The sequence below is a fragment of the Urtica dioica genome, chromosome 7, assembly GCF_054948205.1.
Source record: "Urtica dioica subsp. dioica isolate 48M chromosome 7, U.dioica_male_clone48M_v1_H2, whole genome shotgun sequence".
Taxonomy (NCBI): domain Eukaryota; kingdom Viridiplantae; phylum Streptophyta; class Magnoliopsida; order Rosales; family Urticaceae; genus Urtica; species Urtica dioica.
The window spans coordinates 48,673,087-48,695,681 of NC_142762.1; the positions used below are offsets into that span (position 1 = coordinate 48,673,087).

Genomic DNA, 22,595 nt, shown 5'->3' on the forward strand with positions numbered 1-22,595 from the left:
AAACCAGTTGTCAAAGGAGTAGATCAAATTAAAGCTCAAGGTTAGCACTTACCACAAAAAAAAAAAAAAATGACGTTCGATTTATGATAATGAAGGGTCAACGGTAAGTAATTAAAAAACAAGAAGCACGTGTCTTATCTGTACGGTGATACAATTACAAACTATATAATCAGAACACTTGTCTCTTTCTAATTCACCGAGTTGAGTCATGGAAGAAAAATCACACAGCAACACCGCCGGGAAGACAATCCGCTGCAAAGGTAACAATTAAGAGTGTTTGAAAAATCGAGTTTGACTTTTCTTTCTTCGTTATAGTATCACAACCTTTGAGTATATATATAGCGGCGGTGAGTCGAGTGGCCGGAGAGCCGCTGGTGACGGAGGAGATCTTGGTGGCTCCGCCGATGCGTCACGAAGTTCGGATCCGAATCATTTGCACTTCTCTGTGCCACACAGATGTCGCGTTCTGGAAAATGAAGGAGCTTCCAGGGATTCAACCGAGAATTCTCGGCCACGAAGCCGTGGGGTAATAATAATAATAATAATAATCGGCGTTGACTTTAGTATTGGCGTTGACTCGGGCGCGTGTTCAGGGTTGTGGAGAGCGTGGGAGAGGGAGTGGATGAGGTGGCGGAAGGGGACACGGTGGTTCCGACGTTCTTGGCGGAGTGCGAAGAGTGCGTTGACTGCAGATCGAAGAAGAGCAATCTGTGCTCGAAAGTGCCGTTCGAGCTCACTCCGTGGATGCCTAGGCACGGAGAGAGCACCAGATTCACGGACCTCCACGGAAACCCGGTCTACCATTTCTTGAACGTGTCGAGCTTCGTCGAGTACACCGTCATCGACGTCGCTCATTTGACCAAGATTGACCCCACCATTCCTCCGGACAGAGCTTGCCTTCTCAGCTGTGGAGTCTCGACCGGCGTCGGTGCTGCTTGGAAATCGGCTGGCGTTGAAGATGGATCTACAGTAGCTATATTCGGACTTGGTTCTGTTGGATTAGCTGTATGTTTTTTTTTTTTTTTGGCCTTGAATCTCTTCTGTTCAGCGCTCTTGAATTGGATATTTTTCTTTAGGTTGCAGAAGGCTCAAGACTGTGTGGAGCTGCGAGAATCATTGGCGTCGATGTGAATCCCGATAAATTCGAAATTGGTGAATAAGAATTGTATTTTGTTTTTCTTTCTTGATAACAAAAAATAGTTTTGGGCCATATTTTTTAGTGGTTGAGGGTTTTTGATGTTAAGTTTATAATTATGTGATGTTGAAACAGGAAAGAAGTTTGGGGTCACGGACTTTGTGAACGGGGCAAGCTGCGGGGACAAATCCGTGAGCGAGGTGTTCTTCATAAAACACTCACACTCGTGCTGTTTTATAACAGTGTTCGAAGATCTGATCCGTAAAAGCTCTCTTGTGTTGACTTTGTTTCAGGTGATCAAAGAGATGACTAACGGGGACGGCGCAGACACTTGCTTCGAGTGCGTCGGAAGCTCCTACTTGGTCCAACAAGCCTATTCTTGCTGCCGAAAGGTCTTTCTTGCACTTCAAGAAACAAAAAAACAAAAAAGGAGTATCGTTTTTTTTTTTTTTTTTTTTTTTTTAATTAATTATAATATGCGTCGGGCTGCAGGGTTGGGGAAAGACGGTGGTTTTAGGCGCAGATAGGCCGGGATCGGAGGTGAAGCTTGTTTCGAATGAGATCCTCCAAAAAGGGGTAACTCTGACGGGGTCGTTGTTCGGAGGACTCAAACCGAAATCCGATATCCCTATTCTCCTTCAGCGTTACGTCGACAAGGTAGTAATTGCTTAGAACGACTCTTTTTTTTTTTTTTTTTTTTCGTGGCTGTGCTATTTAATGGATAACCGATTTTACAGGAGCTACAGTTGGACGAGTTTGTGACACACGAGGTCGGGTTTGAAGACATCAACAAGGCTTTCGATCTTCTGCGCGAAGGAAATTGCCTCCGATGCGTGATTTGGATGGATCGTAAATGAGTACAAGTCAGTCTCTTTGTTCTTCTGACGAGTCTTGCCCAATAGATAAAAAAAAGAAGTGTGTTGCAAGGAAGGAATTTGAGACAATGTGGCCGTTACATTTCAATTTTCCTTCTGGCATTTAAGAATCCTTTGAGGTCCCAATGTATTAATTTAGTTTAAATGTGTGTTTGGTTTGGTCATCATTTATAAAGTAAAATTTGTATGACTTGAGGGCATAATTGTCATGTTATAAGTGCAAGTTTCGAATTGATGAGCCAAATTGAAAATTGCCAATATCTGAATTCCTTCGTCAAACAAAGATCTCAAGAATAGGGCTGCGAATCGGAAGAGTAGTCTCTGTGAAGACGATTCCATTTCCATGGATCGGGTAAGTTTCCGATGCCTTTTAGGTTGATTTCTCATAAATTCTTTTGGCCAAAACTGAGATTATAAAACTAAAAGTTGGAATAATCCAGATAGGTTACAATTCTGCCACATCATAGAAGATTAAGTTTTAGAAACAAAAACTCTCGTAATTTTTAAGCAAAAGTAGCCATTCATCTCTGATTCATATTTTAATGTAGGATAAACAATGAAAATCTAGCGAAATCTCGTTAATGAACCCAACCGAAATTGACTGTGATTGAGTTATTGAATATGGTAAGAAGAGAAGGATCAGAGATTGAGCGTAGTACTCAATCCCTAAACTAATATCCTATCCTGAGACTCGGTTGAGCTCGAATCGAATCCTGGATTTCAACCACACCGAATGGTTCTCTCAATTTTAGAAACCTAAAAACCTTATAAAGAAATTACGTGTTTGCCAAGCCATCTTACCCATTTGTGTTATGGTCTTGCTTCAGCTTGAGCCAAAGTCACCAAAAAAACACAGGGAGTTTCTATCAAATACTTATTCTCGGAGATTTCAATCTTATACAATAATAGGTAAATAAAAAAGACAAAACACATCTGGTAGTCTTACTTTATTTTTTATTTTTAATCTCAAACACTCTTCGCATTTTTAATTCCGTGTTAAACGACAGTTTCTTCGTAGAAAAATCGGACTCTCATTGTGTTAGTTAAGAAACTGTAAATGTGGTAGATGTGCCGGTGAAATACACGTTCGGAGAACGTTTTGTTTGCCTTGTCGATCCGAAGTGTCTTAATCTGTACACTCCAGGGTTGGTCTTTTTCGGTATTTCCCACTCCAAATCCGCGAGGCCATAGGCACCGCTCTCGTCCACTCTGTACCTGTAAAACAAGCTGAGATCGTCGTCGTCGTGGACCGGGACCCACTTTCCTCCTCCGCCGAGCATCTCGACCACCGCAAACGTCCCTTCGATCAGCAGATCGTGCCTCGGGTTCGCGCTCCAAAACGTCGCCATCGCTCTTTGTCCCCTCTTGAACGAGGCTCTCTTCACGTCGTCCTTGACGTCGCCGAGCTTCACTCCCTTGGGAGATTTACTCTCGGAAGGCCCGTCCGCATTGCGATTCAGCACCGACGAGAGGTCCGGCGGAGACGGGCCTCTCGGAACGCTCTCGCCTCTCGCCATTGCTTTTGCCAGCTTCTTGAACTCTTGGATGTACGCCGACAAGGTGTGAGGACCGTACAGAGTCGAAGAAGCCTGAAAAACCGAAAAACATGAATTCAAAGACCGTGTGTTGTGTGTGTATTCTATACGTATATATTTGAAGATGAGTGATTTTGTGCACCTCGTATCGCTGTTGCGAGTACTCTTCGAACGTGGTAATGTACTGAGAGTAAGTGTTTGAGAGGCCCGCTATTATGACGCGTGTCTTGTGGTTGAATTCGCGGCCGTTGAAGCTCATAAGTGTCTTCTTAACTGCTTGTCTTAGACGCCGACCGGCCATGGTGGTGAATTCTACACGTTTGAAATTTAATCGAGTATTGGAGTCTTAGGCGACAGAACTGAGTATTGGATGTGACATTGAATTGACTTACCTCCAGGTACAGAAAGTATGATGAGATTTCCCAGCCTGAGGATCTGAATCGGAAGAATCGCTGGCTGTATTTTTGAATGGTTAATCAGTTTGTGATATAATTGGATTGTTGATGAGGTAGCTTAGACATTAAGTTTTGTGCTACGTACCGCCCAAGCATAGGGATCGAACATGTTGCCGACATTAAACAGAACGGGCTTAGGGTATTGGCAGTTCAGTTGATGCAGGCTCGGCTTATTTATCCCGTCCCTCAGAAGTATCCACTTCTCGCTTAACTGAATTTGGAAACACAGATCGGAGAAAACGGTAAGAAGCGAAAGAGGAAGGCAAAGAAAACACACAGTGATAGAGCTATATACATTTTTGTCCCCTTGTTGAAAATCAGAAAGGCCGGGACCGTCTGTGGTTCCGGCCGCGAAGCCCGGCCCGAGCGCGGCCGGACAAGTTCGGACCACCTTTTTGGCGCCGAGATCGACCTCGATGTCGGTGAAGTTCAGGTAGGTGTGTCGGTAATCGATCTTCCCGGTCAAACGCTCCTCCGCAGACTTGAACAGCTCGACGGCCTTTCGGAACTGTCTCTCTCCGACGATCATCGTGCTGAGGATCTCGTCGGGGAAGCCGGGCCCGCGGCCCTGGCAGAGCTGGCTGTTTCCATTGCAAGACGAGCGCTCGAAGTCGCAGGGCTTACCCGTGTCGTTGCAGAAGGCTCCGAGCACGTTCGGAGTCACGTCTCCGACGTTGGACTGGCAAAACGCTCCCACGAAGTCGCTCTTTCTCACCTTGTATCCCCGGCTGGTCGCTCTGTCGCAGAGCGAGCCTCCCGTGGCGCTGAATCTCTCTGCAACGATCGCAGAAGAGTTGGCCGAGGAAGAAGAAGAAGAAGAGAACCAGTCCTCGAAGAGCCTTGCGGCGGTGCCTTTGTTATCGCCGCTGACGAGCTTGTTGTCGCGGCTCATGGAAGTTCCGTGGGTCGCGAACCAGTTGAACGCGGCCACGCTCTTCCCGGTCTTTCCGTCTACGAATTTCAGCAGAGTCATCAACGTGTCAACGTCGCTGCGGTACCGACTCCTCTCTCTCTCCGGATTCATCAGGTACGCGCTCGGACTCCTGTTTATTCCCGCGTTTTTCACGTGCCCTGAAAAAAAATAATAAAAAAAAGCATGTTCATTTTACATGTGTGCAATACAAGCCAACAGCTTTGGTTTAGAACTTACCCGAGTTGACGAAAACAGCCCCGGGTTTGAGGTTTTTGTGAGCTCGGACGAGGCTCTGCTCGACGGCGTCGAGGATCGCGTTGAACGATTGTTGGACAAAGCCATTAGAGGAGACAGTGTAAATGTTGTACTGCAAAAACCCGCCCGGTCCGGCGTGAGTGTGGGTCCCGCTGATCGCCACGTTCTCTTGTGTGTATAACCCTCCGAATCTTCAGAGCATGTATTTACATATTCATATCAACTAGAAATTCACGAGCAATTCGGTGTAACATGGTGACACTAAGAGGACAGACCTTGATTTGAGCCTGTGCAGGACTTTGATGGTGATGAGCTGGGAAGCCATTCCGGAGTCGAGATTGACGAAGGCAAAGCGGGGACCACCGGCGCGGGAAGAGGCGACGATGAAAGCTCTGGCTCTCAGCCGGAAATGAAGGCCGGAAGAGATTTGGTCGGTGTTGGCGTAGCCCATCAAGTTCACTCCGGCCACCGGACCGGTCATGTCGTAGCTTCCCACACCAACCAAATACTCTTCTTCCTTCTCAGCCCAACCCAAACATATCACACCCAGAATCGCAATCCACCACAACGCCGAACAACCCATCCTCTTCATCATCATTCTCACCGAACTCTGATCTCCACTGGGTTGGCTAATTGGATCCTTTATGTGATACGGTCAGTCAACTTGGATTTTCGTTTTATGGACTTAGAGCTGCCACGCGGTAACTTCGTCTGTGGAAGAAAAAAAGAAAAAAAGACCTTATATATTTCCTTGAAGTCAAATGCTCTGTGAGTACATTTGACATTAGCCGCCAGGTAGGATTATTTCTTTCTTTTGATTCGCTCAGTGGTTCAGCACGATGAGAAAGTTTGACTTGTAAGTAAAGTGCTTCACGAGAAAAGCCATGTGTACGTACGTAATGCGTTTAGACTGTCTCTGTGTTTTGAAAAGAAGAAATTAATGTGTTTGTTTTCACGGAGCGGTGTCGTTTTCAAAGTTGACGAAGCTTTGCCGTATCTTTTGTGGTGATCTCTCTCTCTCTCTCTCTCTCTCTCTCTCTCTCTCTACAATCCAAGACGTCACTCTTTTGGAATAATGTCGTTTCTGATTACATTCGAATATGGCGGTGCTTTTAAGCCTTTTGTCGTTTCCAATGAATTCGTTTTACTTAAACGTCGCTATGTGAATTCTTTTTTCTTTTGTTCTCTTTAAAATTACATGAATTCTGTCGGCAGGGTTTTTTTTTTTTTGGGTGCTTAACTCGTAGTCTCTTATTTTTCACTCACGAACTTTAAAGACATTAATGGTCTGAAGTTAATATTGCAGGATATGATAGATATGAGAAGGTAGGTTAGGGGCTTTAAAGTCCTCACCGCATTATTTACCATTCAAGTAATTTTACTCGACTTTAAAATTCGCGGTCTCGTAATATTGTTTTTACGAGAGACTAACAACAATTTATTTTTCTCAAGGTTATAGTTTTTTTTTTTTTTTTTGACATCCTCTTACGTTATAGTTTCTAATACGTATATTTTGTATTTTTCAAAGAAAATAATAGCATAATGATTTTTGTATGTTTTTTAACGGCTGCGTTTGGTTCAGATTAAAAAGCTCTGTTTTTTTTTAAGAAAAAATTAAACTGTTTATCTAGTGTTTGGCAAAACTGTTTTTACAAAAACTTCAAAAACGATTTTAGATTTTGTACATGAGATGAAAAAGTTAGGATTCTTAGCTTTTAGAAAAAAAAAAATGTTTTTAAGTTTGTTATATAAATTACTGTAATATCCTCGTACAAAATATTATTCATATATATGTATATAAATAAGCATATTAATAATTATTATTTAATTATTAAGAACATGTTTATTTTAGTTTTTTTTTCTATAATTTATTTATTTTACCAAAAGCTAAATCAGTTTTTGTTATCAGCAACATCTGTTTTATAAACAGTTTACCAAACACCTTGTCAGTTTTTGAAAAAAATAGTTTTTTTTCTTCAAAAACTGAATCTAAAAGTATTTTTTTTTTAAACAAAGTTATGCCAAACGGGACCAACATCTGTCCTACTTAAAATTAAATTCTAGAAAATGATTTGATAAGGTGCTCTCGTAACGGTTACGAAACTAGATGTCTTGTTTCCTTTCTCTTTTTCTCATTCTGTCACTCTCAATAATTTGATGCTATATCACTAAGCTGGCTAACCAGTACTATCTTTACGCCCGTTACCAATCACGTACATTAAAACATTAACTATTTATATACATATACATGTAAATAGTTCTTTTATTATTATTATTATTTTAGAACCAATCCTTTTTCTTTTGATCATATGGAAATAGCCCTTTTAACACAACCGATTTTAACTCGTTCCAGTAAATCTTCTTCTGCAAATTTGAGTGAATAATAGCAACCTTCATGATATGTTAATTGTAGCAAAGTCACGTTAATTTTACTTTATTTGATTACATTCCACTTAAATTTATCTTTTTCATAGCCACATATGACTATCATCAGTTATCACACAAATAACCGGCCTTTGGATATACATCCACGACTCTTTCAAAGACATCAAAATCAAATTAAACTCCTTTTTTAGGAAATAATACAATTTCAATCCATTCCCGTCTCCATTTAAAAAATTCTGAAAAAGTATAGCAAACCTAGAGATAGGGACTAATTAAATAATTCAAATTCAACGAATGAAATCCGTATTTTGGATGGGAAATTGTCTAGTCACTATGTGGAGTCGAATGCAAAGACGAAGTTTCAAGTTTTAAAGAGATATTTTTTTTAATCTAGTTTGAGTCTTTGTCTCGTATATTTAGTTTATTATTTATTTTCAAGAGTAAAGTTATTTTTACTTATGAGCTGGCCAATTCGACAACTCATACCGTTAACAACTTAAGCTCTTTTCCTAGACTATTAACTCATTTAGTCGGAGAAAATCTCTCCTTCAATTAAATCTGTAATCATAGTTAAATCTGTAATCATAGTGAACCATTTTTTATAATAAAGATTCTATTTTTTTTAAACCACGTATTTTGTATTCTACAAAGTTCCCTGAATAATATATCTAACTGCATCGACGTGGATTATTACCAACTATGGAAAGATAAGAACTATATCTGATAAAAAAAATGTATTAAACATATAAAAGCCGTGTTGTGAGTGTATGGTCATAACAGTGACATATATTATCTTGATGTAGAATATGGCCATGTGTTCCTACTTTTCCAACCTGTTCCGCTCTTAAAAAATATCCACTCCATACCCAACAGCCAAGTTCACTGGGACAAATATCAGCTTATTAACTATTATTTCGCGTCGCTTTTCTTTTCTGCTTGTTTTGGTTCGAATCTTGTGGACTTTATATTATATTGTTCATTTTTTTATACTACTTATAGTGTTAACAGAATGAAACATTACCAAGATATCACGATATGCATAATCTACATTTATAGGTCATGGATATCTATTCAGTTTTTTGGTATAAAAATCAACTCTCGTCTTTTATATGACCCGAGTCAATTCTTGAATTTATTTTGTTAAATTTGCTAATATCTTGATCACTCATATATCTTTTAACAGAATGAAACATTACAAAGATATTACGATATGTATAATCTACATTTATAGGTCAAGGATATCTATCAATTTTTTTTTTTTGGTATAAAAATAAACTCTCGTCTTTTGGAGTCAATTCTTGAATTTATTTTGTAAAATTTACTAATATATTGATCACAAATATATCTTTAGTAGAATTTACCCTATCTTCTTAATATATAAAGATATGAGCTTGTAGAATTAGGTTAATATACTTCTGTAACTGGCAAAGAATATTAATATTTCAACTTTTTTTTTTTCATTTTTCATTACACGAGAATAAAATTTCAAACATACAAAACTGAAAAACATATATAAGTACATATAAAAAGCACTTACACATATATACCAGTAACTTTTTTTTTCCCTCGACAAAAATAAAGGCAAATAAAGAACCAAAAGGAAAGCAGACCAAATCATCATCAACCAAGACCAACCATGATGATGATCTTGAACAATAATCAAATTACGAAACACACCAAATACAATGATACAAATCACAAACTTAATTTCACTTTTTATCTTTTTAATAAATTAATTGTGGCCTTCCTTTCCCAGCTTTTCCTTCTCCTCTTCGGTCTTGGGGTGGTACCCGGGAATCTTCTCCTTGATCTTCTCGAAGATTCCTTTCTTCTCTTTCGCCGAATCGTCGTGCAATTCGCCGTGATCGGCGATCGGCGGATGAGCTGTCGCGTGATCGTCGGCCGACTTCTTTCCCGGCAATTTATCTTTGATCTTCTCGAGGAAGCCTTTCTTCTCTTCCGGCGCGACTGTCTCGTCGCACTTCTCGATCGGAACGCTCGTGTCAACTTTCTCCTTCTTCTTCTTCTTCCTCTTCTCTCCGTCCGGTCCTTCTTCCTCGCTCGACTGCCAAATTTCAAAAAAAAAAAAAATTTGTAAAATTAATTGAAGTTCAATTAATTGATCATCGATCGGAGATCAATTCAGTATATATATATAGTGCTTACGGAGCTAGAACTGCTGTCAGATCGGCGGAGCTTCTCGAAGAGACCGGGCTTCTTCTCCTCCGAATCTTCAACCTTGTGAACCACCACTGGTGGCTGAACCGTGTGCAGTGGTTCGTCGATCTTGTGCACCGCCTGTGGTACGTCGTACCTGTGCTCTGGCTCCGCTGCCACGTGGGCAGGCTCCGCTGCCACGTGGGCAGGCTCCGAAACGTTCAGTTTCTGTTCGAACTCGGTGGCGACTTTCTGGTCGTCGTCTTCTTTCTTCTTCCCTCCTCCCAAGAAATCGAACATGCCGCGACTGGTGGTCTCCACCTCCTCGGGCTTGGTCTCGTAGTTCTTGTTTTCCTCGGCCATGCTTTGATCTGATAAAGATAACGATCTAGAAATGAAGAAAAAGGCGTTTGTGATTAGCTCTGAGTTTTTTTTTTTTTGGTTGATGAGATGAGTGAGAGAGTGTTTTGATTTGTATTCGAATGTATGGTTTTGGGAGGGTTTTATAGGGCTTTAGCTTTCATCCACGCGGAGCCAACGCGATTAAGAAAAGATGAGCGAAAAAAATAAGATGAAATACATTGAAAGCCGTCCAATCACAACAAGAGTAGTCCTTCGCTAACCGACATTTTTGCTTTCCCTAAAATAAATCAAGGACGAAACTTCACGCGCCTCTGAGCTCGGTTAATATATACGTGCTACATATCTCTCGCACATATACATTTTAATTGTTTATTAATATAAATAGTATGACCTGTCAGGGGTGGCATATATTTCGTGCGGTTGGCATTCCTCTTGTCAAATACATGAAACGCGCGTGTGTTTGCGTGCACTTGCTTAAGTAATCTAATTTTAGAGTCAAAAGATTAAAAAAAGAAAAGAAAAAAGAAGAAGGGATTGGGACACGCTGTACAAATGCTGATTTCATTCCGCCTCTACGATTCGAACACGTGTGCCACGAACGTGCCGGGGGACCCGAAAGTGTCGGCCTTGATTGGATGAAAATGAGAAAGTCGGTCATGTGGGCCCGCCTGGCATGAGGCTCTATGATGATGCCACGTGGTAGATTGGGATCCACCAAAAACCTGTAATATGGCGGGCCCAAATATATTTAAGCCGTTGGATTAAATGTAAAACCGATGGATTGCTGTCATTTTCTTTAGTAATAATTCCCTAGGTTGTTTTTGTTTTTCTTCTTAAGTAATAATTATCTAAATTGGACAATTTACACAAGTGGGCGGTCCTTATAGTACAATAGTCTTAAAAAATTATTCATTCCACTTTCGGTTCAAGGAGCAAGATATTTTATTTTTTCTTAGAAGTTAGAAGAACTATGTACGTTTTATCGTTTTTTGGACGTTCTGAAACTAACGTACGTACATGTCACGTGGTATGGCATGTGATGCCTCGAAGCTGTGAAATCTGGCTGGTTAAAACTTAAAACCAAAAAACGGGTTTTCGTGATAAAAAGCATGAAGTTTACGTTGGAAGAGGAGGTTTTAAATTAAACGACAATTTCGCAATTGACACGGATGTCGTGAGGAAAAAAGGTTACCTGCCTTCGATCTATGTGGAATTTGAGTGATGATAATTATATTGGATGCTTTCAAGGCTACATTCATCATATAATTTAATAGGTGGAATTGCATCATTACGTGGCCATCACAGTCCACGCCAACGACTTCGTAGGGCAATAATGTAATCCGTTTTCAAAATATCACATCCAAAATCAAGATATTTAGGGGCCGTTTGGTTTAGTTTTCTAAACTCGTTTTCTGTTTTTAAATTCTGTTTTCTGATTCTAATTTTTAAATTTAAAAAACAGATTTAGAATTACGTTTCAGAATATTTTAAATGTTGTTTGGTTATGTTTTCCATTCAATTGTATAGAGATAAAACAGAAAACAACTTTTCATTGTTTTCTGTTTTCTAAACAAATTTCAAAGAAAACAGAAACATGATTCTAAATCTGTTTTCTGAATTTATAACCAAACAGTTTTTCTAAAACTGTTTTCTAGAATTTAGAATCAGAAAACAGAAAACAAAAACAGAAAAGTTAACCAAACAGGGGCTTAGTCTTTCACAAAACGAAAAAAGATATTTAGCTCTCCTAAACGAATCTCACTTTTTAGTTTTGAGAGGTATGATAAATAAATGGGTTATTGATTTATTTTACTGCATAAATATTAAATATCTCATTTATATGGTATTTTTTTATTAATTAAAGTTTTATTTGACTTATTTTTGTTTCCTGGTTTACATTTAAATCTCATTTATTTTTGTTTCCTGGAAATGATGAAAATATCTCTCCAAAGCAATTAAGAGGCAACTTATTCAAATTTTGAAGTAATTGGATGATTAATATATTTTTTGTTTTTTATTAACTATCTCAAATAGATAATGAAAATCTTACAAATATCAAATTTGACTCGTATGGTAGTTTTTAGAATACCTCACATTTACAAATATTTCAAAACTTTTATATTTTCATGCGGGGTATACAAATTTTATCAGTAAAATAGAAAAGTAAATAACAAGAAAATACGGTAAAAACATAGATAATTATGAAAAAAAATAATGAGATATTTAACTTCTAAACAAAGTTAATTTCAACAAATAAACTTGGAGGACCAAGTTGGCCCAATAGCCCCAACCATACTCGAGACCATGGTGGCGTCGATCCCGTCACTCCACGACGAGTTTGTGGAACAAAAGACCACGGTGACGTCTCTCGCTGTGTTTCTTCCTTTATTACCGGCATCTATCGATTCCGTTACTACCCTAACAGAGTGTATTGGCGGGCTTCCTGATTACCGGCATCTATCGGGTTCCTCAGTTATGTTTCGATAAGAAAATGGTTGATCATGGGTAATGATTTATATTTTATGATCTTTTTTAGATTTACTGTTTGATCTTTTTTTTAGAGCATCTCCGATCATGATGCAAAATGCATCAAAATTTACAGATTTTGCTCCAACCAAAATGCAATTCTCTAATGTATAATTCTCTAACACCTAAGTTCTTAATAATTTTAAAATTGACCATAATTTTGATTTTGTAGTTTCCTTTGTACTACCTAATGTATATATTTGTAACATGATTGCTTAAATATTAATTGAATATAAATATTTAAATATATTCTAAAATATATCACTTCAAATACAACTTGATGTTTAAAATTATAATTATAAGCCAATTAAAGTGAAAAAAATATACCCATAATATTTTTAAAGAGATGTAAAATAGAGATGAGTTGGAGATGTAAAAATATACCCAAAACACTGTTCACTAATGCAAAAATGCATTTTGAATCAAAAGATGCACTTAGACTAGTTTATGTTGTCTATGTTATAGTATATTTTCTACTATAAATTTATCTTATTAGTTCGAGATTTTGTTGTTACTAAAACTCGTTTTGGTTCATCCATTAGCTTTTGAGACTATGTTCAAAGAAGCATTATGTTGCTGAAAATTTTGTGGGCATCGATCCGCATTCCAGCATGGATTAGAGGTTACGAAGTTCCGAGGTATCTTTCGGTATCTGTAAGAAGGCGTCTATAACAAACTAGAATTCCATAACCCATCTTTTTGATATCTATCCTGCTGTAGGTTTTCCCGATGACCTTGTTAAGTCCCCGATTGATTCGCTTTTCGTTAACAGAAACGCGGATTGTTATCTGTTTCTTGTACTTTCCTCGGAGCGTTCGTTCGCTCATTTGATTCTAGTCTTAAATCATCGTTGTTTTGAAGTCTCATCTTTCATCGTTAGAAAGGTATACTATTCGAAGCCTCCAACTATTGTTGAATAAATAATAATAGAGCGCTCCGAGAAATACAAGAAGGAATATCTATTACTACACTGATCCAAAAAAACAAGAAGGAATATCTATCTAGCTCTTGAATTTGGTTAGTTGGATGTGAAGGTTGAGGACCTTCTGTTGGCTTCCCTGAAGATATTGGCGGCCTCTCTCATCCCGCTCAGAAAAGCTCCGTGCATCGTGGCCGGATACTGCTTGTTGGTGGCTTCTCCGGCGAAGAACAGCCTCCCGTCCCCCACGCTCTCCGCCAGCACGTCGTAGTCGTCCCCGGAGGACCCCACCGCCACGTACGAGTACGACCCGAGGGCAAAACCGTCTTTACCCCACCGAGTGCACACGGCCTGGATCGGGTCGGGAACCGCGATCCCCTTGGGCCCGAATATGTCCCTCAGGATCTCCATGACCCTCCTCACGGACTCCACCGGAGACATGAGCTCGAACCTCAGGGCGGCGTCTCCGGCCACCAGAGCCACCAGCAGCGGCCCGCCCGAGACCGACGAGTAGCTGTAGAAGAGGAAGAACTCCCCTCGGGCGCCCGGGTCCCGCGACAGGTGGCCGAACGTGTCGATGTCCCCGCCCCAGAAGTTGCGCGGGAACAGGATCGCCACCTTGTTGAGGAGCCCGAATCCGAGCCTGTGGACCGCGTCTTTCTTGCGCTGGGGAAGCTCGGGGACGAACTCGATCGACCCCTTTTTCAGCACCCCCAGCGGGACCGTGCAGAGCGCGGCGTCGCCGCGGAACTCCTCGCCGGTGCCCGCCACGCGGACCGAGACCCCGTCGCCGCCGTACCGCACGCTCTCCACGCTCCGCCCGTAGAAGATCGGGAGGCCCTCGGCGAGGGAGCGGACAAACGCGTCGTTCCCGCCGGGGATGAAGCAGTGGTCCCCGCCCATCTCGTACGGGTCGTCCTGGTCCCAGTAAGCCATGGAAAGGTTGGACATGAGAGACGCGTTGGCGTACTCCAAGTTGGCCAAATGCCAGTCCAACAGCATTCTCTCCTGGGGGCTCTCGGCCACGCCGTAGACTCGCCGGAAAGCCTCCAAGGCCGTGCCCAACGCCACGTCCACGGACCTGACTTCCTCGATCATGGCCTGCCTCAGCTTGCACACCCTGTCCAGCAAGTTGTTGAAAGAGGCCTCGACCCGGGAGTCCGTGGCGGGGTCCACGGGCTTGCCGTCGGGCAAGTAGAGAGGGCAAATGTCTCTCACCTTGTGGAGAGGGAGGCCCAGCTGCCGCGCCAGCACGCCGAGGGGGTTTCCGTTTATTCCGGTGAGGACGCTCCCGCCGAGGTCCGCCGCGGCAGCCAATCCTTGGCCGGACATGTTCTTGGTCTTGACCCGCCCGCCCGCCCGCTCCCGCCCTTCCAGGACCGCCACTTTGAACCCGAGAAACATCAACTGCCTCGCCGCCGTCAGGCCGGCCAATCCCGCCCCGACGATCACCACGTTTCCTCTTTCCGCTCCGTCCAAGGACCTCGGTTTCGGCTCTCTCATGGCGTCTCCGAGCCCGAAGTTGACGTACCCGTGCTCCACCAGGAACCGGTAAGCCGAGTCCACCAGGGAACGGTGCTCCGACCGAATCGCCTCCAGCGCGTTCTCGCGCGTGAGCCACACGGACACGTTGGACCTCCAGCGAGCCAGGATGTGGTTCCGTATCACAATGTAGTTCGCTTGCTCGGCGCCTCCCACGGTGGAGACCACGTTCGCTTCGATCTCCTCCTCCGTCAGCGAATCCACCGGGAATCCCACGGAGACTGCGATTAGGGCTTCCACGTTTACCTCCTTCGCTATGTCCGCTCTCCGATTCTTCGCCACCGATGGGTTGCCGTTCAGCTCCGTGAAGAATTTCTTTCTCCGGCGTCGTTTCCTTGCGGGAGCCACTGCTTCGGGCGGGTTCGAGGCGCTCCGAGGAGGTTCCGAGGAATCGTCGGTTCTCTGAGTGGAGGTGGGAGCTTCTGGGGACTGATTCTCCGTCGAAGGGCGGGAATCACCGGGGAGAGTTTCGGAGACTGTGGCGTCGGTATCTGGCTCCGGCGAGGATTCATCGCCGGATACGGTGGCGGCATTAGGGTTCGGATCAGAGGGTTTTAGGGAAGTTTCCATGGGATGCGATTTCGAGGAATTGCCACGTAAATTGGTATATACCAAAACAACCTCTAGGAGCGTAGAGTTATCAACTATTGGGCCTTCTTGAGCCCAATAACTTTCCTTGGGTTTGTGCTGAATCACAAGGATGATCATGTTGTATAGATTAGGGGGATTATTCCTAAACTATGACCTCCACACTAATTTTGGACCAAAATCCAATATGTCTAAATTAATCCAAATCTATGACTACCCATTTGATTAAATTACGTTTTTAACCTTATTCTTTATTTTTCCTCTTTTTATTTCTTATCCCTCTAGTCAGTTTTTTTTTTTTTTTTTTAAAACAATCCACATCCTCTCTCTCTCTCTCCGTCCAAAAAACTCCATTTCTCTCATCCATGAATGTTTTTTTAAGCATTTTGTTCATTCATTATGAACAGCTCTATCCCCAAACCTTCATCTTCTCCCATCTCCGACGCTGAAGCTCTTGGGAACGACGGTCATGGCCGCCGGAGAGCAGCCCGTGGCCGCCGGAGAGCAGCCCATGGCCATCCCGGCGGCGGCGACCTCGAAGTGTCCGCCGAAACAGCCCGCCATGGATTCCGCGTAGAATTTATGTGGTTTTTAAAGTTAAAAAACAAAGAAAAAAGATTATCAGGATTCTGGATAATTTTGAAAAGTTTCTGAAAATTTTTGGGTTTTCGTTGAAGATTTATTGACGTTGATGTCAATAAATATGCATTTTTATTGACATCAATGTCAATAAATCTTCAACGAAAACCCAGAAATTTCCAGAAACTTTCAAAATTTTCCAAAATCGCGAGAATCGTTTTTTCTTTGTTTCTTAACTTCAAAAACCACAGAAATTCAACGACTTAAAGAAAGATGAACCCAAACAAAGAAATCCCCCGCCAAGAAACCCAAACCCTCACCTGAGAAATCGCCCCCGGTGGTGCGTAGAAGTCCTCGTGTTTCCCATCCCAGCGCCGATGGGTCAAAGCCGAGCGTGGTTATGTTGTTGAGATGTTAATTATGTTACTAAAAATGCATCTCTAACTCTTGGTTCCCAAATTTTTTTTTAAACAAAGCTGTTGTTTCCCAATTTTGATAACATGTTTTTGGTGTTGTCGGGGTCGTTGACAGTAGCTAGTTTATTGATAACAATGTCAAACCTGCCGGTTTATTGACATTGATGTCAATAAACCAGACAGTTTATTGACATTGATGTCAATAAACCTGACAGTTTATTGACATCAATGCCAATAAACCGACAGGTTTGGCATTGTTAATAAAATTGAGGGTATTTTTGTACTTAAAGAAAATAGATAGTCATAGTTTAGGATTAAATTGAACTTATTTGATTTTGGTCCAAAATCATCGTGGAGGTCATAGAATAGGAATAATCCCTAGATTAGGACACTTATTAGTAAACTTAGCATGAAATTTTGTTATGAAGTTAAGGATATGAGTTTGTTTCTTATTTTAAGGATACTATTAAACACGTATATTTACTTTCATTTATTTTATTATGAAATTAAACTCAGAGATATTAGTGGTAGTTGCTGAGCGGTATTTTTGTACTAAATAAAAAAAAATTCGAACGTGTGGCTAATTATCCACAATTACTTAAACTAGACTACATTGAAAACTGTAAATTTTGTTTGGACTAAAAATCTAGAGTATCCATAATAAAAATCAAAGTTTTAATTGTCGGCGAAAGTCTATTAATTCTCCAAAATATTGGTTACCGAAAGATTTACGATCATCGACTTGTCAATTTTCTATAAAAAAGATAGTTTTTTTGTTGGTAATTTTTTTTTATACTTGTTACGTGCGATTTTTCATCAGTAGATTGATTTTTCGTAAATCAACATTCTCACAACGGCAACAAAAAAAAAATTTGAATCCTTGGTGGAAACAACTAATGTAATTAATTAAACAAAACACAAAAAAAGAATAGAAACGACTAATAAATGTTCATATCAATTTATTAAGAAAATAAATATGTATACTATGTATGAATGTATAATACTTGTATTTTCTTCTTTAACCAATACCGTCGCTGGCTGATTTCTAATAGTCAGTACCTTCTTTATTCGTCTGTTTTTACTTTTTAGTCATCCTCGCTACTCCGTCCCCAAAGAAGAGATTCAGAAAATTATTTTTAAACTTTTAAATTACAAATCGCCGCAGAATAATCGAAGCACAAGCAAGCGAGAACGGAGGTTGTAAGTGAAAGAGAGAAGCGAGTCATCGGCGACTTTTCTTTTTTTTTTTGTTTGGGAAGAGAATTGGGGATCGATCGAATCGAGATGATAACGCGATCGAATCTGGCAGAGCAGTTGCGTGAATACCAAATTCGATCCAAACACGATTGGGCTTCCTTCTCCTTCCTCTCCTCCACCTCCAATCTCCCTTCTTCCAGGTACGCTCTCAATCCAAATCCGAAACCCTAATTCCTAATTAAGATCGTTGCTGATCGATTCGGATCGCATTTCAGGGTTGATGTTGTGGTGTTCGTGATATGGGAGCTGGTGATTCTGGCTTTCTTGGTGTTCTGCGCCGTATCTCTCTACTTCCGACATTTACGCCTCGCCTTCTTGCTCGTCTCCGTAGCTCTGCTTTTGCTTCTCTGCATGAAAGTCACAAAGCAAGTCCGAGTCGCCAGAAAGAAGAAGCGAAGAATGCTTCTTCCTTTGTCCATGTGAATGCTTGCTTTCCGTGTAAAATCGATTCACTTTTTTCTTCTTCTTCTTCTTTTCATTATCATTCATACAAAATGTGTAATTGCTTCGACGACCTAGTCGACGATACGAATTGAAATGTGATCGAGATCAGCTTCTTTTTTTTTTTTTTTTTTAATGAATATATACATGCTCTTTATGAGCTCAATCTGAGACTGTATAAACTTGGAGGCCAAGATAGTAAACGTACGTTCACGCTTGTGGCTAGCTTTACTACGATCATAGTCAAAGTTTTTATTTCTGTTGGGATTTTGCGTTTAAATCGTTAATAGTTTAGATTGGTGTGGTGTGACTGGTTTCATGATGAAATACAGAAAGACCTTTTCATTTACTGAAAGAATGCAAGATAGATAATAGCCTTAATACAGTTTTCAGGAGATAAGAATAGATGAAACGGCAAATACACTGCTCAGCCATATATGTACATGCTATTTCCTAGCAATTATGATTGTGGGTTTAGGAAATTGGCTTGTAGGCCTTTCGTGACAAGACTCCATATGGCAGCGGTGACCACAGAAGCGCTGAGAGTCATCCCCAGCGATCCCAAAGCCCAGTTCAGGAGCCACGGAGAGGTGAGCTTTCTGGGCTTGTTGACGATGATCCACATGAAACTGGGATACGCGAGGCTGAGCGGGAGAGATAGCCCGCCGATGAGGCTGGCGAGGCTGGGCAGGAACGGGAGAGCGATCGCGATGAACGAGGCCAAGCACCCGAAGAAGACTCGGAGCGCGGTTCGGAGCCAGAGCGGGCACGCCCGGTTCGCGGCTCCGGTGTATTTGGACTCGAGGTTGTCGAAAGCCGGCATCGAGTAGATCTGGAACGAGCTCAAGCAGCTTATCACCACCAACGCGCTTATCGTTCCAGTCACGAATTTCGATGCGTCTCGTCTGTGAAACTCGTATATCGCCGTCAACGTTCCTTGGTAAGAATCCGGCATCTGAGACGGTAGACAGAGATAGAGTTTAATAAGTATATGACCTAGCTCACAGACTTGCACTTTCTTTTTCTTATGTTCCGAAAAGACTCGTACTCCGGTCCGATTCTCGTGTCGATATTATACTCACCAGATTTCCGTAAGCCCAGTACCCGCATATCGCTACCGGGAACAAACACATCGCGATGATCGAGTACGCGATTTTCACTCCTCTCCACATCGGGAGGCTCGACGGGCACTTCACGCTCGACGGCATTGTTCCCTGGTCAACAAGTAAAAAAAAAAAATCAAGCCAAGCCCTTCATAGCATTTGAATTTTGTTTTGTTTTGTCTAGGTTTTTACCTGTATTTCGAGTACGAGATTGTGGCCACGGAAAGCGAAAGCGACGATCCCGAGCGAATTGATGATCTCGAAGAGCTTTGCGACGCCGGAGATTCCTTCGAGGGGCTCGTGGGAAACCCCGCTCGGCCTGCCTTGGGTTACAGACACGACGCTAATAGCGGTGCAATAGCTCACGGATGAGATAGCCCCGACCAACGAAACGGCGGCTATGGAGTTGAGATTAGGAAGCTGAGCAACGAGGGTGGCTATGGAGGCAAACAGCAAGTACCACTCGATCGTGGTCAATGGCTTGACGTTACACGTGTCGTCGCATAACAGGTCGAAGAGTGTCTTCATAGTCCCTCCTCCGATCATAATTAGGGTAATGCAGGTCCCACTCGAGAGATACATTATCGGAATCAGGGTCATCACTTTTCCCGCTTTCTCACCTGCAACAAATGAACAATTTCTCATATATTCCCTCAACTTAGTCATATATCATTCTAGTCAAATCAAATCCTGTTTGGTAACAAAAGGTAAGTTGATTTTCTTTTTAATCGGCAATATCATTGGTGCGTTTCTTTGATACAGATTGGACTTACTTGTACAAGTAAATTGTAATAATTGAGTGACGAAAGAAGCGGAAACAAAACAGCATGCGCACTCTTTTATTTATTTATTTCCTATATGACTTTTCTTTCTGGTTATATTAACTGCACTATACTATTCAGCACGAAACTTTTTTTGACTAAATAAAGAAGATGAAACCTTTTTTTTTTTTTCCTTCCCAATTATCCATTAGTAAGAAATTTATGACTATAATTTTCATTAAAAGCAAATTTTTTCATGATATATTTGTCGTCAAATGCAATTTTTCATGACATGTGTTGTCATATAAGCGGAGAAAAACCTTAATTTTTTTTTTTTTTTTTTTTTTTCATTTAGTGAGAGTAATCCATATATGTATGTTTTTTTGTGTACCGAAAGCCGCCACTGAGAGATGGAGGTATCTGCTGTATCGCATCCCAGAAGAGGATTCGTGCAACTGAATGAGTAACCAAAGAGTATACAGCTGCCACGTGAAAGCCAAGACGAGACATACAATTCCCCATGCCCTGCATTCAATATATTGCATCATATAATAATTCACCATTTTAGTTATACACTTATACATTATATATATTTGTATATATCGTGTGTATTACCAGCCAAGGTTGGTGAAAGCTAGAGGGAGAAGAAGGGCTTGGATTCCGATGCCGGAACAGAGAGAGTGACACGTGGCAGAGAAAGCATTGCCGGCCCTGGACTCCGTGAGAGGAAGCCAAGCCTCTTGCGGGTCTTGCATGGTTTCCACTAAAGGACTTCGAGTTTGACTGGTCATGAAACGCGACGCAAGAGATGTCGTTTTCGTGTCTACTAATAAATTGCATTGAGTGATTAGTGATGGAGAGTTCGTTTGGACTGCATTTTTAGGAGCCACACTACTCACTTTCACTTCCTTCATAATTCCTGTGTTTCTATCGTTGCATGAGATCTTCTTCAATATCGAGATATATATATATATATATATATATAGAGAGAGAGAGAGAGAGAGAGAGAGAGAGAAGTGGACGCTGAGTCGCAACTCAGTATTATTTCTAAAAATAAAAATAAATAATAATGTAGCTTTGAAAAAGATGATGATATTATAAACGTATGTTAAAGTAGACATGATTTTTTTGACTGTTTTCGCTCCTGGCTGCCATTGTTTAATCTAAAGATGAGATGACCACTTCTTGTTTTTTAGGCTTTTATTAAAATCATCTTTTTTTTTTTTAGCTAGCTTTTATTTGTTTAGGGAGAGCCACATGATTATATAGTCATATTTTTGTCTCATCATCGGTTAATCGCTGAACGATCTCTCTCGTTTGTTGCTTTTTTTTTATTTTTCCTTTTTTTTAATATACATTTGTACTGTCCTTCAAACTGATTAATATCACGTTTAAAAGAGATAATATATCAGGTTTAGTGCTTAGCCTAGCTTTCAGAAGGATTAAGTGTTGGCAATGAGGCATGTATTAATTTGTATGTATATTAAGGTTTCTGTAGATTGATTGATATCATGACTATGAAATCATAGCAAATTCATATACAGTTTTTCACTGGAAGAGTAAAACTATGATCAGTATAGTTGTAATCTCATTATTTAGGCCCCATATTGGTTAATTATTTAATCAAAGTAAGATAATGCCAGCATAAAAGGTGAATGTGAGGTCATAGATGACGCAAGCGAGTTAATGGTTGCTTAGGTCAGCCTTAATTAGTGTCGCTATTAATTAGCATTGAACCACGGTGATAGTGCACCAGCTTCACTAATTTAAAAACTCACTAACAAACAACGTTCTTTTACATGGCTTTGTGCGTGCTTTCTCGTCGGTGTTCATACTCACTTTTAGGTTCTTCACATTTTCATTTTTTTCCATATCTAGAATTTGTACTTGAATAATGGCAATTTCTTAATTGTAAAGAGTGTTGGCCCTGACTTGGCGTTCATGACCACGTACCAGTGTTCACACGAGATTATTCATAAAAAATAACAAAAATATTAAATATAACGTTCCTTTTTTTAATTCCATGCATGAGTACGAAGAATATATAATAACAAGTACAACACCGTGTATATAAAATCAAGCGAGATATACCATATTATATGTCGAGTTCTTTTTCACGAAGTTCGTTCAATTTCTTTTAGCGGGAGGTAGTGGATGAAAAAGGATATAGCTAAGACTTCATTCTTCTTTTAGAATCTCCTCGCATCTTGACAAAAGATCTCTTCCTTCACTTAGCTCGCTTTACCCAACTTTTCTTTTCAATTTTCACGAGAGTTGTTTTTATATTTATTTGATTAGTTTGTTTAATTTCAAAATAACAAAAGTATAATTTTATATTAAATTTATTTTATATTATTTTTAAGTATACCTTGCGGTATCAAAATATGTTA

At 40.8% G+C, this 22,595-nt stretch overlaps 6 protein-coding genes across 6 annotated transcripts; 2 read left to right on the plus strand and 4 right to left on the minus strand.

Annotated features, from left to right (window-relative positions):
• The first annotated feature begins 126 nt into the window (after positions 1-126).
• On the plus strand, positions 127-2,200 carry LOC149392540 (Zinc-binding alcohol dehydrogenase family protein). Its single transcript, XM_089618955.1, has 8 exons — positions 127-260; positions 343-526; positions 594-1,005; positions 1,077-1,152; positions 1,271-1,335; positions 1,429-1,527; positions 1,628-1,792; positions 1,873-2,200. Exons 1-8 carry the CDS (start codon positions 209-211, stop codon positions 1,990-1,992), a joined length of 1,173 nt encoding a protein of 390 aa, XP_089475081.1. The 5' UTR covers positions 127-208; the 3' UTR covers positions 1,993-2,200.
• A 672-nt stretch (positions 2,201-2,872) lies between these two features.
• LOC149392541 (neutral ceramidase 2-like) lies at positions 2,873-5,972 on the minus strand. The gene is made up of 7 exons (XM_089618952.1): positions 5,444-5,972; positions 5,151-5,359; positions 4,296-5,071; positions 4,086-4,211; positions 3,938-4,001; positions 3,688-3,857; positions 2,873-3,599 (listed from the first exon to the last, which is right to left on the minus strand). Exons 1-7 carry the CDS (start codon positions 5,764-5,766, stop codon positions 3,054-3,056), a joined length of 2,214 nt encoding a protein of 737 aa, XP_089475078.1. The 5' UTR covers positions 5,767-5,972; the 3' UTR covers positions 2,873-3,053.
• Positions 5,973-8,987: 3,015 nt separating this feature from the next.
• LOC149392542 (uncharacterized) lies at positions 8,988-10,188 on the minus strand. The gene is made up of 2 exons (XM_089618954.1): positions 9,720-10,188; positions 8,988-9,618 (listed from the first exon to the last, which is right to left on the minus strand). Exons 1-2 carry the CDS (start codon positions 10,071-10,073, stop codon positions 9,286-9,288), a joined length of 687 nt encoding a protein of 228 aa, XP_089475080.1. The 5' UTR covers positions 10,074-10,188; the 3' UTR covers positions 8,988-9,285.
• A 3,307-nt stretch (positions 10,189-13,495) lies between these two features.
• On the minus strand, positions 13,496-15,933 carry LDL1 (LSD1-like 1). The gene has a single exon (XM_089618953.1). The coding sequence runs from the start codon at positions 15,766-15,768 to the stop codon at positions 13,618-13,620; it is 2,151 nt and encodes a 716-aa protein (XP_089475079.1). The 5' UTR covers positions 15,769-15,933; the 3' UTR covers positions 13,496-13,617.
• Positions 15,934-17,669: 1,736 nt separating this feature from the next.
• Positions 17,670-18,525, plus strand: LOC149392544 (uncharacterized). Its single transcript, XM_089621103.1, has 2 exons — positions 17,670-18,040; positions 18,116-18,525. Exons 1-2 carry the CDS (start codon positions 17,928-17,930, stop codon positions 18,321-18,323), a joined length of 321 nt encoding a protein of 106 aa, XP_089477229.1. The 5' UTR covers positions 17,670-17,927; the 3' UTR covers positions 18,324-18,525.
• Positions 18,455-21,138, minus strand: LOC149392545 (lysine histidine transporter-like 8). The gene is made up of 5 exons (XM_089621102.1): positions 20,821-21,138; positions 20,597-20,730; positions 19,637-20,064; positions 19,424-19,555; positions 18,455-19,296 (listed from the first exon to the last, which is right to left on the minus strand). Exons 1-5 carry the CDS (start codon positions 21,117-21,119, stop codon positions 18,802-18,804), a joined length of 1,488 nt encoding a protein of 495 aa, XP_089477228.1. The 5' UTR covers positions 21,120-21,138; the 3' UTR covers positions 18,455-18,801.
• Positions 21,139-22,595: the final 1,457 nt, after the last annotated feature.